The sequence below is a fragment of the Bufo bufo genome, chromosome 2, assembly GCF_905171765.1.
Source record: "Bufo bufo chromosome 2, aBufBuf1.1, whole genome shotgun sequence".
In the NCBI taxonomy this organism is placed as follows: Eukaryota; Metazoa; Chordata; class Amphibia; order Anura; family Bufonidae; genus Bufo; species Bufo bufo.
In genome coordinates this window covers 110,555,660-110,573,935 of record NC_053390.1, presented here as the reverse complement: position 1 = coordinate 110,573,935, position 18,276 = coordinate 110,555,660, and the positions used below count along the sequence as shown (strand labels likewise).

Genomic DNA, 18,276 nt, shown 5'->3' with positions numbered 1-18,276 from the left:
AGACGGGAAGGAATTTTTTCCCCCCTAAGTGGGGAATATTGGCTTCTACCTCAGTTTTTATTTATTTTTTTCCCTCTGGATCAACTTGCAGGATAACAGGCTGAACTGGATGGACAGATGTGTTTTTTCAGCCTTATAAACTATGTTACTATGTTAGATTCAAACCTAAGCGCTGAAAGGCACCAGTGCTAACCACTGAGCTATCGTGCTGCCCATTGATCTGCAAGGATGGATTTATATCTAAATCTGCTTAGAATGCCTTCCACATGAATGAGTGGGCCCAAAGAGTGCCACCAAAACATTCCCCACACCATAACTCTGCCGCCACCAGCTTGTCTTCTTCCAGTAATGGTTGCGGGGGGTTTATTCTCTGTTTCTTACCTGACATGCCAATGCCCACCCGTTCGATGAAGCAGAAAACATTACTTATCAGAGAAGGCAACCCATTGCCAATCTCCAGAGGTCTAAGTCCGATACTGCCGTGAAAATTAAAGCCTTTCTGCCGATGCAACTTTGTTAGCAGAGGTGCAGTGACCATCCGTCTGCTTTGGAGCCCTATATGCAGTAGGTGTCCCTCAGCTGTTGTTTTAGACACATTTCTGGTAGCCCCCGGGTTAATTTTGGTGGCGAGTTGCTCCACAGTGGTCATAATGTGACTCGACTGTGTGTATACACATATTTCTAACACTGAAATTGCAACACCAAGGAGGATTAGGCTCCATTCACACGTCCGCAATTGTGGTCCACATCCGTTCCGCAATTGTGCAGAACGGGTGCGGACCCATTCATTCTCTATGGGGACGGAATGGATGCGCACTGCACACGGATCCGAAATTCACTACAGACGTGTGAATGGACCCTAAACCGTAAGGTTATGATATCCGTGTGCTGATAATTTTTTTGCAGACCCATAGAAGTGAATGGATCCAAAAAATCCTGATCAAACACAGATGCAAAATACTGTTGTGGCCATGAGTTGGTCAGTACCATTCCCGTAATAGTAGCCATGGTATGGAGAACTGTCTGGAGTGGCCAAATGCTTGCATTAGATTTACTGCTGGACGAGGAACGGAAACATGTAGCACAAAGGTCGCTGCTGCAATTTGGTTTGCATGCCCTTTCTTTTGAGACGATCCAGTGTCTCTAGTAAGGGCAGCCAGTTAGTCACCCATTACCTATATCATCTTCATATATGACAATGCCTCTTCTCTGCCCTACTAGGTGTACAGTGTATATTAGGTGTTAGGGAGTGTTTGAGATCCACACCAACTAATAGCACTGGTTCCTACATGAGTCACCTATGAATAAAAAAAAAAAAAGGTGGTGACTGGCACACTGAAAGGAGGACCTACAAGGACACAATTTTCCAACTTCTTTGGTAAGCAAAGAAACAGCCTAGTGGCCTAACATCAATATCTACTGGTCTACTGCTTAGGGTTTTACATGTAAATTGTGATCCTGCTATTTGGCCATCTGGACCCTGCCGTCAGATTCGTTATAAAGATCTAAAACGGGATGCTTAATGTGAGGATAGTAGATTTTGATTATCAAAATTAAGGGCTGTGACCATCACAAGGAGACACCCTCTACATCTAGAGGAAAGAAGATTTGTACACCAACATAGAAGAGGATTCTTTACGGTAAGAGCAGTGAGACTATGGAACTCTCTGTCAGAAGAGATGGTGGTGGTGAACTCATCAGAAGAGTCCAAGAGGGGTCAGGATGCATTTCTGGAGTGTAATAATATTACAGGTTATAGTTACTAGAGAGGGGTCGTTGATCCAGGGAGTTATTCTGATTGGAGTCGGAAAGGATTTTTTCCCCGAAGATGAGGAAAATTAGCTTCTGCCTCATGGTGTTTTTGTCATCCTCTGGAACAGCTTTGCAGTATGATAGGCCATATGGCTATTTTCAGCTTTCCAAGTTTTGTTACTGTTTTACAAAATGGGACGACACAAAGAAAATTGACCTGGCGATACAGTCCTCTGGGGTATTTTTATTAATAGCTCCTGTTGCTGAACACTGAATGTTTTTATAGTATGAAGTAGAGTAGATAGAAGCATGGTTCCCATCTTGCTGCAGCTCCTTTATTTACATTACGTAGCACATAACGGATCACTTGACATGTTTTCCTTTCACCACTGACAATTAGCAGGCCGACCAGCTCTCACAGGTCACAGATTATGTGAAATTCTACTTAGATATATGAAATCCGGGCATTGTTCAATCTTCAGCCATGATAAGAAACTTCCAGCTAAACACGTGACTGGTGAGTAAGCTCACTGATCCCAGGTGATAGTGTTTTTTATGTAAAATTTATTTTTGGGCTGGTATTACACCACCAGATGAGGCTGACTATTTCCTTCCCGACAATTGCCTGCTCGTCAGCAAAGGAGACTGCTGCTATTACATGCAGCGATCTCCTCCACAGGTAGGGTTGCCACCCGTCCGGGATTCACCCGGACAGTCCGGGTTTGTAATCCTGTGCCCGGGTACAAGCCTTTCTTAGACCCGGGCACAGGATTCATTCAAACTGCAGTGTGTCCGATCGCATAAGCTGTCACTCACTGCGGCGGCCGGGTGATCAGCTGAGCGCAGCGCTCCCTGAGTGACAGACAGTCCCTCCCTCCTCTAGTCTACTCTACACAACAGTGATGCCAGGCAGCGTGCGCACTGCGCAGCCTCAGAGTCAGTCAGTCAGAGCGCTGCCTATGTTCACTCACTGTTCAGCAGCTTCAGTTCACTTCAGTCTCCCTCGCTCCTCCTCTGCCTCCCAGTCCCTGCCTCCTTCTCTCTGATAAGGAAGTCAGGTCCACAGGAAGTGACATCAGAGAGAGAGGCAGGAAGCAGAGCTCCGTGGGAGAATTGAAATCATTCTTCTTCTCCAGACTAGTCCTGTCCAGCAGCCTGCCCAAGTAGACAGTAGTGCCCACTGCCCAGCCCTGTGCCCTGCCTGCAGACAGTGCTTGCAGCAGTGGTTTTTCAACTGTGACCAAGAAGACAGTCCTGACTCCTGAGTCCTGACACCTGTCCTAGTCTGTCACTTCTAAAAAGGTATAAATATAAAACATTTGAAGTGTGTAATGTAACAGTGTTTTAAACAGGTTTCTGATTCTGAATCTGTCAATCATCAGAAAAAACTTTGTTATGTAGCTGACTGACATTAGTGATGGGCTGATGTCAGCACTACATAACAGTGTGTTTTAACTCCCTGCCCAGGCTCGGACTGGCCCACAGGGGTACAGGGGAATCCCCCGGTGGGCCCCTGAGCAAGGTGAGCCCCTAGCCCCCCACTCCCTGCACACTTGGCACAAAACATTAGACTTGTTGCACTACATACACATATTCAGTGTACAGCCCCTCCACCAGCCGATGTTCACATAAAAATCTTGTTAGATTATTTATTATATTTGAATGTATCCGTACTGTGGGCCCCCAAAATAAATTTTATTTGTGGGCCCTAGGCAGCCCAGTCCGACACTGTCATCCCGTAAATCCCACGCCTGCGCCGTCCCGTTTAGTATTCGGTGCAGGCGCGGGATTTACGGGACGAAGAGGAGAACTCGGACGTCAATCAACTGGACATGGGCGTGCCACTGCCAAAGGGTGAATAGACGGAGCCTCTAGGTGCTGCAGCAACGCCCTCATAGCACCTAGAGGCTCATTAGCATATTATAAGTCTTTATTTTAATAGAACGGCGGCAGGCAGGGGGCTATGGACTGCTGACATGAGCACATCACTAATGTCAGTAACAGAACGTTTTTTCTGATGACAGAAACCCTTTAATAAAAAATATTAATTGATTGGACAACAACTATCAATAAAATGGATTTTGCACTAACATGAAATTTGGATGTCTGTATTGGATGATATGTATTATTGCACATATAAGATGCCCCCCACAAAACATGTCACTGGTTACCTGTGGCATTTCTTTATGGGGGCATGTTTTAGGTGCAATACTAAGGCTACTTTCACACTAGCGTTCGGGGCTCCGCTTGTGAGTTCCGTTTGAAGGGGCTCACAAGCGGCCCCGAACGGATCCGTCCAGCCCTAATGCATTCTGAATGGATGCGGATCCGCTCAGAATGCATCAGTCTGGCTCCGTTTGTCCTCCGCTCCGCTCAGCAGGCGGACACCTGAACGCAGCTTGCAGCGTTCAGGTGTCCGCCTGGCCGTGCGGAGGCGAGCGGATCCGTCCAGACTTACAATGTAAGTCAATGGGGATGGATCCGTTTGAAGTTGACACAGTATGGCTCAATTTTCAAACGGATCAGTCTCCCATTGACTTTCAATGTAAAATCAAAACGGATCCGTTTGCATTATCATGAACAAAAAAATAAAAAAAAATTTAAAAAAATTTTTTTTTTTTTTTGTTCATGGTAATGCAAACGGATCCGTTCTGAACAGATCTAAGCGTTTGCATTATAGGTGCGGATCCGTCTGGGCACATACCAGACGGATCCGACCTAAACGCAGGTGTGAAAGTAGCCTAACAATTGCCTTGCCCGCCCCAAGCACGGCACTTGTTATTATTGCACATAAAATATGCCCCCATAAAAAAATGCCACAGGTAACCAGTAACATCTTTTGTGGGGGGCATCTATTATTTCATTACAAAATATGTGCATAGTGTATACTTACAAAAAAATATACATACCAAAAAATTGCCGCGAGGTGCTAAAGTGTTCGGGTTTGGCTTGAAGAAAAGGTGGCAACCCTACCCACAGGATGGGGAGGAGTGATTGCTAAGGCCATCAATTTCCTCAAACAGAATCATTATTTGCCGGCAGCAAATTGTGATTAGACACCACGATCTGCCACCAGCAAACGATGATTTTTTAACCTGTTTAAAAATTGCGATTGCTCGATGAACGAGCATGATCATTGAGTAACAGTCGGCACTATTACACTGCCAGATCATCATTAACAAGCGTCCTACAAACGCTTGTTAGTGATGATTGGCCTATTGCTAGGTCTAATACAGGCTTTAGTGATTTCCCACCTGCCTGGAGCTGTTGTGTAGAAAAGTATATCCTGCATATTAACATAAAGGATAGGATTTTAACCATTTTCCCCCTTCCTGACCAGGCCTGATTTTGCAAATCTGACATGTCACTTTAGGGTACTTTCACACTAGCGTTTTTCTCTTCCGGCATAGAGTTCCGTCACAGGGGCTCTATACCGGAAAATAACTGATCAGGCATATCCCCATGCATTCTGAATCCATTCAGGATGTCTTCAGTTCAGTCGTTTTGACTGATCAGGCAAAAGATAAAATCGTAGCATGCTACGGTTTTATCTCCGGCGAAAAAAACTGAAGACTTGCCTGAATGCCGGATCCGGCATTTTTCCCCATAGGAATGTATTAGTGTCGGATCTGGCATTAAAAATACCGGAATGCCGGATCCGGCCTGCGCATGCGCAGACCGGTAAAAATGTGAAAAGAAATACAAGACGGATCCGTCTGTCCGAATGACAAGCGGAGAGATGGATCCGTTCTTGCAATGCATTTGCATCCGGATCAGTCTCACAAATGCTTTCAGTCAGATCCAAATCGGCAGATCCGGCGGGCCGTTCCGACAACGGAACTGCCCGCTGGATCACACTGCCACAAGTGTGAAAGTAGCCTTATGTGGTAATAACTTTGGAAAGCCTCATTCACACGTCAGTGTATTGGTCAGTGATTTTGAGCCAAAACCAGGATTGCAGCCTCCACAGACATAAGGTACAATGGAAAGATCTGCACCTGTTCTGTATTTAGAGCCACACCTGGTTTTGGCTCACAATCACTGATCAAAACACTGATGTGTGAATGAGGCATTACTTATCCAAGCCATTCTGAGATAGTTTTCTCGTGACACATTGTACTTTATTCATGATGACAGTGGTAAATTTTATTCAATATATTTCACCTTTATTTATAAAATCCAAAATTTACCAGAAATTTTGAGAAAAATTTACAATTTTTATAATTTCAATTTCTCTGCTTTAAAAAAAAGAAAGTGATACCTAATAAAATATTTATTCCTTAACATTTCCCATATGTTTACTTTATGTTGGCATCATTTTGTAAAGGTCATTTTATTTTTTTAGGACGTTAGAAGGCAATTCTTAAATTTTTTTAAAAAATCTCAAAAACCCACTTTTTAAGGACTAGTTCAGGTTTGAAGTCACTTTGTTGGGCTTACATAGTGGAAACCCCCCATAAATTACCCCACTGTAGAAACTAAACCCCTCAACTTACTTAAAACAGATTTTACAAACTTTGTTAACCCTTTAGGTGTTCCACAAGAATTAAAGGAAAATAGAGATGACCTTTCAAAATTTCACTTTTTTGGCAGATTTTCAATTTTAATCAATTTTTTTCTTTAACACATCGAGGGTTAACAGCTAAACAAAACTCAATATTTATTACTCTGATAGATTAAAAATCATATGTACTCCAAAACACGTGGGGTCGTAAACTGATGTAAGGGCACACGGCAGGGGGCAGAAGAAAAGGAGCGCCGTATGGTTTTTGGAAGGCAGATTTTGAACTGGTTTTTAGACACCATGTCCCATTTGAAGCCCCCCTGATGCACCCTTACAGTAGAAACTCCCAAAAAGTGACCCTATTTTGGAAACTAGGTGCCAGTTTTACTATTTTGGAGTACATATGATTTTTAATCTACAGGGTGGGCCATTTATATGGATACACCTTAATAAAATGGGAATGGTTGGTGATATTAACTTCCTGTTTGTGGCACATTAGTATATGTGAGGGGGGAAACTTTTCAAGATGGGTGGTGACCATGGCGGCCATCAGAGAAAAATTAGGTGTGAGCAGACTTCTAGGCTTATATTACACTGGCCAATTGTCGGCCAGATCATCGCTAACAAGAATGCTTAGTACAATAGGGCTGGAGGGGTTAAAAAAAAAAAATTAATTTAACTTATTAAAAATAAAAATAAATTAACCCCTCCTGCCCTATTGTACTAAGCATTCTTTATTAAGAATGATATTATTTTCCCTTATAACCATGTTATAAGGGAAAATAATAATGATCGGGTCCCCACCCCGATCGTCTCCTAGCAACCGTGCGTGAAAAATCGCACCGCATCTGCACTTGCTTGCAATTTTCACAGAGCCCCATTTAATTCTATGGGGCCTGCGTTGCGTTTTCACGCACAAGTGATCACCGCTCATGTGCACAGCCCTATAGAAATGAATGGGTCCGGATTCAGTGCGGGTGCAATGCGTTCACCTCACTCATTGCACCCGTGCGGAAATCTCGCCCGTGTGAAAGAGGCCTAATACTATCGATGATTACCTGAACCGGAATCTTTCGGCTTGCTTCAAAATCATGGTTTGCCGGCAGCAGATTGTCACTTACCAGTAGGAGGAGCTCCCGGCCGGACGCAGACATCGCAGCTCACAGGTAAGTATAATGGTTCTACAAATTGCTAAGTAACCATGGCAACTGGGACTGCAGTAGCATCCTGGTTGCCATGGTTACCGATCGGAGCCCCAGCGATTAAACTGGGACTCCGATCGGTACACTCCGCTGCCACCAATGATAGGGGGGAGATTTTAATTAGGAGGGGGAGGGAGGGGAGAAGGCCCACTGGCCACCAACGAGTTAACTACAGCGGAGGGAGGGGGGCCGGCCGCACTGGCCACCAATGAGTTAACTACAGGGGAGGGAGGGGGGCCCACTGGCCACCAACGAGTTAACTACAGGGGAGGGAGGGGGGCCGGCCGCACTGGCCACCAATGAGTTAACTACAGGGGAGGGAGGGGGGCCCACTGGCCACCAACGAGTTAACTACAGGGGAGGGAGGGGGGCCGGCCGCACTGGCCACCAATGAGTTAACTACAGGGGAGGGAGGGGGGCCCACTGGCCACCAATGAGTTAACTACAGGGGAGGGAGGGGGCTGGCCCCTGCTGCCTGGCAGCAGGGGGCAGTCATGTACACAGTTCTTTTAGTATATTCTAACCTGAAGCGTCCCCATCACCATGGGAACGCCTCTGTGTTAGAATATACTGTCGGATTTGAGTTTCACAATGTAACTCAAATCCGACGGTATATTCTAACATAGAGGCGTTCCCATGGTGATGGGGACGCTTCAAGTTAAAATATACCATCGGATTGGAGAAAACTCCGATCCTATGGTATATTAACTCCTGACTTTACATTGAAAGTCAATGGGGACGGATCCGTTTGAAATTGCACCATATTGTGTCAACGTCAAACGGATCCGTCCCCATTGACTTGCATTGTAATTCAGGACGGATCCGTTTGGCTCCGCACGGCCAGGCGGACACCAAAACGACTTTTTTTTCATGTCCGTGGATCCTCCAAAAATCAAGGAAGACCCACGGACGAAAAAACGGTCACGGATCACGGCAAAACGGAACCCGTTTTTGCGGACCGCAAAAAAATACGGTCGTGTGCATGAGGCCTTAACCCAAGCTTGCTGTACCTGTGGGGGAATAAAAAACATACTCTCCTGCTCCTGCTGCTTTGGGACATGTCACCACTGAGGTCAGTGGTAGGCTAAAGGGGAGCACACGACCCTGTCCATTCAGAAGTTTACAGGACGGGATGGAAAGATCAGTCAGGGGAGCCGGGGAACCGGACTGGAGCGGCAGGGAGAAGGGAAGTGTTTTTTTCCACAGGTACTGCAGGTTGAGGTTTCAATTTTTTAAAAAAGTAAAAAAAAAAAGAAAAAAAAAAAAAGATGGACAACCACTTTAATCAACAAAAAAACAAACATAGATGTATCATTCACCATGGATCGTTTTGTGCATTTACACCGTACCCTTCAGAAACCCATAATGAATAAAGAGGAGATTACATTTGACAGGTCGGATTTTCCCTGCTGATTCCTATTGTCTTCACAGAGATAAGCAGTTTCGGAAACGTTTGCTAACCGCTCACTTTTCCTTCCTTTGTAGACATAAACATGCACATTTCTCCAAGCCATATAAATTTAGCAATTTCTAACCACAATGGAATAAACTGTGACATATGGCTGACCATAGTAAGATACACATGTCAATGACCTGTGACATATAATCACTCCAGTGACCTCACACCACAGTGAAATGAATCATGACCTCATCTCTGCCAGTTCACACACAATTTTTTAGTGCTGTTTTTGGCGCATGCCAAGGGGGCACTGTTACCTTGACTTGAAGCACGACTAGAAAATCACGTGGGAAGGGGATAAAAGAACGATTTCTGAGCTTTTGCTTCATCTGCCTTCAGGAAGAAAACAATTGTCGGAAACGCGCTGCTGGCTACTGTCAGGTACTTGGCGGCTTGGGATGGTTTTTGGAGGTGACAGGTTCCCTTTAATCGTCGCTTCTAAAGGGACATTGTTGAAATGTTTAATGCACCAAGAAATGACTAATTCATTGCTCAATCGTACCAATCTTCGCCTCGAGTAAAGATACCTTATGGAAACCCTGGAAATGGTGAGCAGCATGGTGGCTCATTGGTTAGCACTGTTGCCTTGCAGCGCTGGGGTCCTGGGATTGAATCTGATCAAGGACAACATCTGCATGGAGTTTGTAATGTTCTCCCTGTGTTTGTGTGGGTTTCCTCCCACACTCCAAAGACATACTGATAGGGACCTTAGATTGTGAGCCCCACTGGGGACAGTACGATGCTAAAGTCTGTAAAGCGCTGCGGAATAGGTCAGCGCTATACAAGTGCGTAACAAATAGATAAAACTTCACCGGCAGGTGGGCTCTGAGCAATGGAGTTGAGGAACACTGGTCTATAGTTTCTACTCTTTATCTGATATGTGTTACACACAACTACCTATGTCCCACATCACAATTAGTCACGGCAACTTCTGTGACCTCCAATTATTTTTTTATGTCTTTGCGTGCCTTGACTAATAATCACATTCCTTCTTTGGCATGATGCCTCCAGCAACACTAAAGGAGCTGGCAGTAATAAAACCTGCTTCCTGCTTGGTTGGAATGTGTGAATAACCCTCTGTGGAAATACAATAGTGTCCTTGCAACAGAGCACGAGGTGCACACGGGTGTACCTTTAAGATGAGATAAGCGTTTCGTGATGCCAGTTGCAATGATGCAACAAGGGCACAGGGCCCCTTTTAGTGATGTAGTAGATGGTACCCAGGTGTAGGAATACCAGAGTGGTGTAGGGTGGCCTACAATCTCCCTTAATGTTTTGTGCACATGTCACGGTGCTGCTACCTGCATACGCTGGAACCCCAGGCATTGGCTCTGAAGCAGACAAAGGGGGTAGTTGAATGGTGGGATGAAGAATAAATTCAGTCCAGACCTTGTATATACAGGGTGGACCATTTATATGGATACACCTTAATAAAATGGGAATGGTTGGTGATATTAACTTGCTGTTTGTGGCACATTAGTATATGTGAGGGGGGAAACTTTTCAAGATGGGTGGTGACCATGGCGGCCATTTTGAAGTCGACCATTTTAAATCCAACCTTTGTTTTTTCAATAGGAAGAGGGTCATGTGACACATCAAACCTATTGGGAATTTCACAAGAAAAACAATGGTGTGCTTGGTTTTAACGTAACTTTATTCTTTCATGAGTTATTTACAAGTTTCTGACCACTTATAAAATATGTTCAATGTGCTGCCCATTGTGTTGGATTGTCAATGCAACCCTCTTCTGGAAAGTGGATTGGTCGTCGTGGGCCAGATGAATGGCCCCCAAGGTCTCCCGATCTGACCCCCTTAGACTTTTATCTTTGGGGTCATCTGAAGGCAATTGTCTATGCTGTGAAGATACGAGATGTGCAGCACCTGAAACTACGGATACAGGAAGTCTGTGCTAGCATTTCTCCTGCGGTGTTGCTATCAGTGTGTGAAGAGTGGGAGAAGAGGGTTGCATTGGCAATCCAACACAATGGGCAGCACATTGAACACATTTTATAAGTGGTCAGAAACTTGCAAATAACTCATGAAAGAATAAAGTTACGTTAAAACCAAGCACACCATTGTTTTTCTTGTGAAATTCCCAATAAGTTTGATGTGTCACATGACCCTCTTCCTATTGAAAAAATGAAAGTTGGATTCAAAATGGCCGACTTCAAAATGGCCGCCATGGTCACCACCCATCTTGAAAAGTTTCCCCCCTCACATATACTAATGTGCCACAAACAGGAAGTTAATATCACCAACCATTCCCATTTTATTAAGGTGTATCCATATAAATGGCCCACCCTATAGTTGAACAGTAGCTTTACTTGAATAAACATTCCTCCAAACGATTTACAGACTTTATTTTGGTTCCCAGCAGGCTTTAGCATGAACAAAACTGTGGCGGGCAAACTCCTCTCTGCTACATTTGTTGCTCTCTGGTTCTTTTGTGCTGACAGGCTTAGGCTACTTTCACACTGGCGTTTTGGTTTCCGTTTGTGAGATCCGTTCAGGGCTCTCACAAGCGGTCCAAAACGGATCAGTTTTGCCCTTAATGCATTCTGAATGGATAAGGATCCGCTCAGAATGCATCAGTTTGCCTCCCTTACATCTCCATTCCGCTTTGCAGGCGGACACCAAAAGGCTGCTTGCATCGTTTTGGTGTCCGTCTGACGAAACTGAGCCAAACGGATCCATCCTGACACACAATGTATGTCAATGGGAACGGATCCGTTTTCACTGACACAATCTGGCACAATAGAAAACTGATTCATCCCCCATTGACTTTCAATGGTGTTCAAGCCTGATCCGTTTTGGCTATGTTAAAGATAATACAAACGGATCCGTTCTAAACGGATGCATGTGGTTGTATTATCTGAATGGATGCGTTTGTGCAGATCCATGACAGATCCCCACCAAACGCGAGTGTTAAAGTAGCCTTAAATAGAATCTCTGCTTCTGCAGGATGCTGCAACTTCTCTCTGTAGTCTGACTCTAGCATAATCCAGAGAACTTTCTTCCTGGCTTCTGAAGCTCCAAGCTGTGGCCTCAATATTCAGCAGAGCTAAAGGTGCTCTAGCTGGCCTAGACAGGAGTCATCCAACAGGGACGTGCACCTGCTGCACACCTAACCCCTAGGAGGGGGTAAGCTGAACTGACCTCAAGCTAAACTCCTCCCTCCCCGCAGCAAGTGGGACACACCCACCACACCATAGTGGTGGTGGTGGGGGTGGGGGGTTAGAATGGAATGGAAGGTTCCTTTCTATCTAAGATAGCTCTGCCATATTTGCTGCCACCTACTGGTGAACCAGGTAAATTACATGATAACATAACAGTTACAAGAAATAGGAATGCACATTGTGAAGGACTTGGAATAAATACACAGATGACATGACACTAGCCCATTAGAGATAGTAGCAGGGTGCAGAAGTGGTAATGCCACTCTGGGGCGTTACATCCTTACTACTGAACAGCAATGTGTTGCGTGACTTCTGATTAGTGTTTGGTGTAAAATGTGCCAAAATTTGGCGCCTTTCTGGGGCATAATGTTGCCTTAGGTTTTAGAAATATTTATAAAGACTGTACACCAAAGAGGGTAATCCACTGTGCTTCAAAAATGGCATGACTCACTATCCTACAAGGTCTACCAAAGATGGGCCAAATGTTTGGCGTAAAATAATCCCAACAGCAGTTGGTGAAAAGTTAGACAAAAGGATCTAATCCTGCACAAAATGTATCATTTGATAGAATTTGAAGATTGTAAGCTCTCGCAAGCAGGGTCCTCTCCTCCTCTGTGCCAGTAGTTTCATGTTTATCGTCTTTGTATTTTCTATATTATGTATATGTAATCCTCTCTTGATGTACGTGGAAATATTATTGAGTGGATCCATCGAAAGCTGGTCATACATACAGTGGTGTAGCTAGAAATGACTGGGCCCCACAGCAAATCTTTTAATGGGGCTCCCCCAGTAATTTTTTTGCAACCCCTTCCTTTCATGCCGCCCCCATTCCTGTGGCCAGTAAAGATCACTCTCTCAGACCAGGCCTGGCAGCTGTTCCATCCGTTTTCTACACTGTCTATACTGTAACTGTATATAATTTCATTGTGTAATACTGTTGAGGGGGCCCTGAGAAAATCTTTTAGTCCTCCTCCTCCTGGATGGGCTCCTTCTGGGTCAGAGCCCCAAAGCAGCCGCTTCCCCTAAATATTAGAACTGTGTCAGCTGAACCCACCAATTTCTTCGGGTTCTGCTGACAATCTAAGGCTACTTTCACACTTCCGCTTACCCTTTCCACTATTGAGATCCGTCATTTGTCCCCATTCATCTGTCATTTGTCCCCATTTATTGTCAATGGGGACAAAACTGAACTGAACCATGACTGATCCAGCAAAATGCTGGTGTGAAAGTAGCCTAATGTGTATGGGGCCAAATCCCGACTCTCTCCCAATGGCTGATGTTAGGGGATAGGGGGAAGAGGATTGTGTAACCTTAGACAACCTGTCTAGACCTGCACCAGATTTATCACAGGACCTCAGGCTGGAGCATACATCTGTTGCAGGGACAGACACTTTTTCTCTAAATCTATAACAACTGTTGGTTGGCTTACTTCGAGGCAGGATTTTTCCCCAGAATTATGGCACAATTTTTGCACAAAAATTGCATTTTAGCCCTCTTTCCCTTTAAGCCATGTCCCTCCCATGAAGCCCTGCCTGCTTTTTAGCAAGTCGTAAAAAGGTTTAGAAACCCTAGTTGCACCAAATTGCACCACTTTTTAAGATAGATTTTAGGTGCAGACACATTACCAAATCTAGCCAACTGAGCCTAAAGGGTGTATTAGACTCTACTGTTAAGTGAAATTTAGTGATTTGTTATATTTGTACACCTAATAGTACTGTATGGACAAGTACTGGGTCCACCCCCTTGTTAGTCAGTGTGTGGTGAGAGTCTAGCTGTGCTACAGTGAGGACCTACTTGTGCACCCTCCTCAGAGCTAGGCCTGAGCTCGGAGAACCTTCATCTTTAAGACCTCTACAGCTAAGGAAGCACCTTTACCATCAAAAGTGCTCCAGAGCAAGGAAATCAGAAGGTCCAGAATCTGCAGGGCCTTGTATTGGAGTCAGACGGAAAGGTTTTGTGCATGTTTATGGAAGAGAGATTTTGTTGCTGTGTGAGGGAAGGGTGCTAACATACCCTTTCACACTTTAAGACTATTTGGTCAACAGTTTCTTAAATATGTACCACCTCAGTCCGAGAATTTTCAGAAACCTTTAACAAGAACTTAAACCTCCATCATTGCTGCTGCTGTCCATATGCTGCTACTGTGGAAGAATTGCACTGATCTACTTGGTATTGTGGGTGTGTCCCAAGGAAAGAAAGGATGCACCTTCCAGTCACTGCATGGCCTCAGAGAGAGCCGAAGAGGGGGAATTGGTACTGTTCGTATTAATACCACCCTCAGGGCCAAAACTATTACTTCGACCCTCCACTCCCCTCTCCTGGGCTTGCTGCAAATGTAGTCACAAATCGACTTTGGGTATAACTTGCTGCAAATCGACTTTGGGTATAACTTCAAAAATGAATTTCTACTGTAAAAAACCTTTTACTGAACTTGGGTTCGGTTCCAAGTGGTAAGGTTTTTTTTTACAGTAGAAATTAATTCTCACAAGACTTCGCGAAGTAATAACTTCGGCTCATGGGATCCAATACATTCTAATACGGTACGGAGCTCCGGCTCCGTACAGTATTCTAATGAAGTTTTATGAGAATCGACTTCAGAAGTTTCATCTGAAGTCGATTCTCTCATCCCTAGTAGTCATGTTACATACATGAATCTTAGTCTATGTTAATTCATTATACAGGAGTGCCTAGAGCCCTATGCATATTGTTCTTCTCCCATGGATTGTGGTTAAAACACACGACCACGTATATAGTTTTCACATCTGATAACAAAATGCAGTTTTCAATGGAAAGCAATTGTAGGAATGTTATAAGATTCTATAAAGAAAAAGAAACTTCTATTCAGATCCCTTGATCAAGGGCTCATGCACACGAATGTGTTTGACCCATGCCCGCACTAAAGACCGCAAATGGCAGTGCACAATGCATAGGCACCAGCCACGTGGCCACTGTTTGTGGATGCGGACCCATTCACTTGAATGGTACCGTAATCCGCATGGTTCAGTCCGCACTGTAAAAAAATAGTTTTTTTTTTTTTTTTTTTTAGCGGACCACTTCTGCTCCATGCCTCTGCACCGCTCTGTATCTTGCAGATTGCGGACCCATTCAAGTGGGTTTGCATCCGTGATACAGAGCACACATGGACGATTCTCATTCCTTCCACGGAAGTAGTAATTCACTTTAGGTGAAATTGTTGCTTGTAGGTTATTTGTCACTCTGGAGGGTAAGGTCGCTTGAACTTTCTATAACACAACATACACACAAGCTTTCATAACAGATAAACCAGTTCCACTCCACACTGATCACTCTTCGTCTTACAGAAACCATAGATTAGTGTTTGCTTCACACTGTCCACTCAACCGAATATTCAATAAATAAGAGATTTTACTAGAACTAAGCCGACCTGGTCATTGGTCTCCACATCCAACCTGGTTCCCCGTTCTCCTGCTGCTCAGGATGAAGATTTAGATTTGGAGCCCTAACCCTGTGTCCAATTACCTTGGCCAAGGCAGAGTGACTACTTCCTAAAGGATGGTGGTGTGTCTTGATACACCTACAGTGTGAGAGCAAGATGGTTGCTCCTCGCATGTGATAGAAGAAAAAGTTTGAAGTGTATATCTGTATTTTATTAAGGCACATCTGGAAGGGGTAGTGCCAGATCCTGCAGGAGATATAATGTCTCCAGACTGAGGTTAAGTTGTCCTTTAAAACATAAGAAAGCTGACATCACAATATTAAAGTAATTCCAGGCTCCAGTCCATAATGAGTCTTGGCACATCTCAATTAATTTCCTGTTCTTACAGGAATCCAAGGACGAGTCTGCCGCACTGTGGCTGGATGAAATACAGAGTGGAGTCAATGATGCCAACCAGGACAGTCAAGATGCAAACAGAGGTATGTTGGTTTTTCTTTATATCTGACGTTAAAAGGGTTTTCCAAATGTTTAATACAGATCACCTGTTATTAATATAGGTCATCAGTTTCCGATTGTTGAGGGCCCGACTCTCAACACCCCCGCCAATCAGCTGTTTGAAGTGGCCATGCAATCTGGTGCGCACCAGGACTTCTTCCGGGGCTAGTGACGTCACATTCATGCATCACATGGCCTAGGCACAGCTCAGTCTCACTCAAGTGAATGGGGCTGAGCTGCAGTACCAAGCCCAGCCACTATCCAATGGACGGCTCTGTGCTTGGTAATCTGCAAGGAGGCTGCAGCTCTCACTTGAACATCCATCTTCAAACATCTGATCGGTGGAGGTGCTGGGTATCAGACCCTCACCATTCAGATACTGATGACCTATCCTGAGGATAGGTCATCAGTATTAAACCCTCTTTAAAAACTTTTGTGGAGTGCTCTGTCTGCAGTGTTAGGGAGTTGCCTTATGGGTATTCCCAAATATATTGTCATAAGGCGGATTGCTCCATCCGCATGTACAAATTATTCAATCCTAGAGAAGAATGGCAGGAAGCAATTCAAACAACAGAATCGGTCAGCAGACTAGAAAACCATGTATAATGGCTAGAGATGAGCGAATTTCAGGTTATGAAATTCATTCACGCTTCGTTTACAGTTAAAAGGTGAATTGCGTTATGGATTCAGTTATCACGGACCATAACGCAATTCTATGACGGAATGCATGGATTCCGTTATTCATTCCGTCATAATAGAAGTCTATGGCCTGCATAAGGGATCCTTCCCGTTTCCGTTATGCAGGAGAGGACTCCCCTGCATAACGGAAACTGGACGGATCCCTTATGCAGGCCTTAGACTTCTATTATGACGGAATGAATAACGGAATGCCCCTAAAGGCATTCCGTTATGCATTCCGTCATAGAATTGCGTTATGGTGCGTGGTAACGGAATCCATAACGCAATTCACCTTTTACCAGTAAACGAAGCATGAACGAATTTCAAAAATATGAAATTCACTCATCTCTAATATTCATCTCTAATTATTCTGCCCATGGTAACAGATAAATTCCGATATTTCATGTCCCTGTTGACCTGGTGTCCTGTGAGGCTAACTCCGTTACTACGTGTGCTGTTCATAACGAAAGTCCCACAGAATCGAAAGCAAAATTTTATAACTTAAAAATATCCTATGTACTAGACAGCATAATAATTCACTTTACTAGGACCTCTACTGACATAACTGTTTTAGTAATTTCTTGTATTCTCCATGCAATAACGATTCTGGAGTATCTATTGTTTCTATGTTGTGCTGTTCCTCTATTATTCCTAATAAATGTTTGTAAATAACTTGCCAGCAGTCTGCAATAAAGATTTGTGTCCCTGGATAGTGTCAGACTGTGCGGGGACATACAGTAAAATCATCTTTTTTACTATCGCATTCCCAAACATTTTAGTCTTCCGAACAGGAGGACTGAGACCAGAATACTACAAGTTTTAGGTAAAATATTACAGCCAATTAAAACTATAATATAATGACAGTATTAACATAACACCATATAGTAAACAAATATCAGTTCATATGGGTCCCAAATAATAATGTACAAAGAGTAGACATCTTCACATCAATTTGGGATGACCTGCTATGCAAAAGTTTTATAGTGGATAATATGAAGTGTTGGGGCAAAGGCTAGAGGCTCCATATAAATGGACTATTTTGACCATGTCATGAAGTGACCTTATTAAAAAGACTCATACCGGGTAACAATGGTGTGCATGGTGGTGCTGCTATACATGTTTCAGGTTGTGTGACTTCGCGTTATCATCTGTGTCCTTACGTTTTCTGGTTTTGTGGAAATAAAACTTAAATTACATAGTACCATAGTATAGAAGGCCGAAAAAAGACATTTGTCCATCCAGTTCGGCATGTTATCCTGCAAGTTGATCCAGAGGAAAAAAAAAAAAAACTGTGAGGTAGAAGCCAATATTCCCCACTTAAGGGGGAAAAAATTCCTTCCCGTCTCCAATCAGGCAATCAGGATAACTCCCTGGATCAAAAACCCCTCTCTAGTAGCTATAGCCTGTAATATTATTACGCTCCAGAAATACATCCAGGCCCCTCTTGAATTATTTTATTGTACTCACCATCACCACCTCCTCAAGCAGAGAGTTCCATAGTCTCACTGCTCTTACCGTAAAGAATCCTCTTCTATGTTTGTGTACAAACCTTTTTTCCTCCAGACGCAGAGGATGTCCCCTCGTCACAGTCACAG

At 44.0% G+C, this 18,276-nt stretch overlaps 1 protein-coding gene across 2 annotated transcripts in view; it reads left to right on the top strand.

The window, feature by feature from the left end:
* The window catches only part of IQGAP2 (IQ motif containing GTPase activating protein 2), a 150,572-nt gene that overhangs the window by 54,898 nt on the left and 77,398 nt on the right, over window positions 1-18,276 (top strand). For both annotated transcript variants that reach the window (XM_040421415.1, XM_040421414.1), the window contains one exon: window positions 15,897-15,987. In XM_040421415.1, the coding sequence (XP_040277349.1) occupies window positions 15,897-15,987 (91 nt within the window). The remainder of the gene's footprint in view (window positions 1-15,896; window positions 15,988-18,276) is intronic.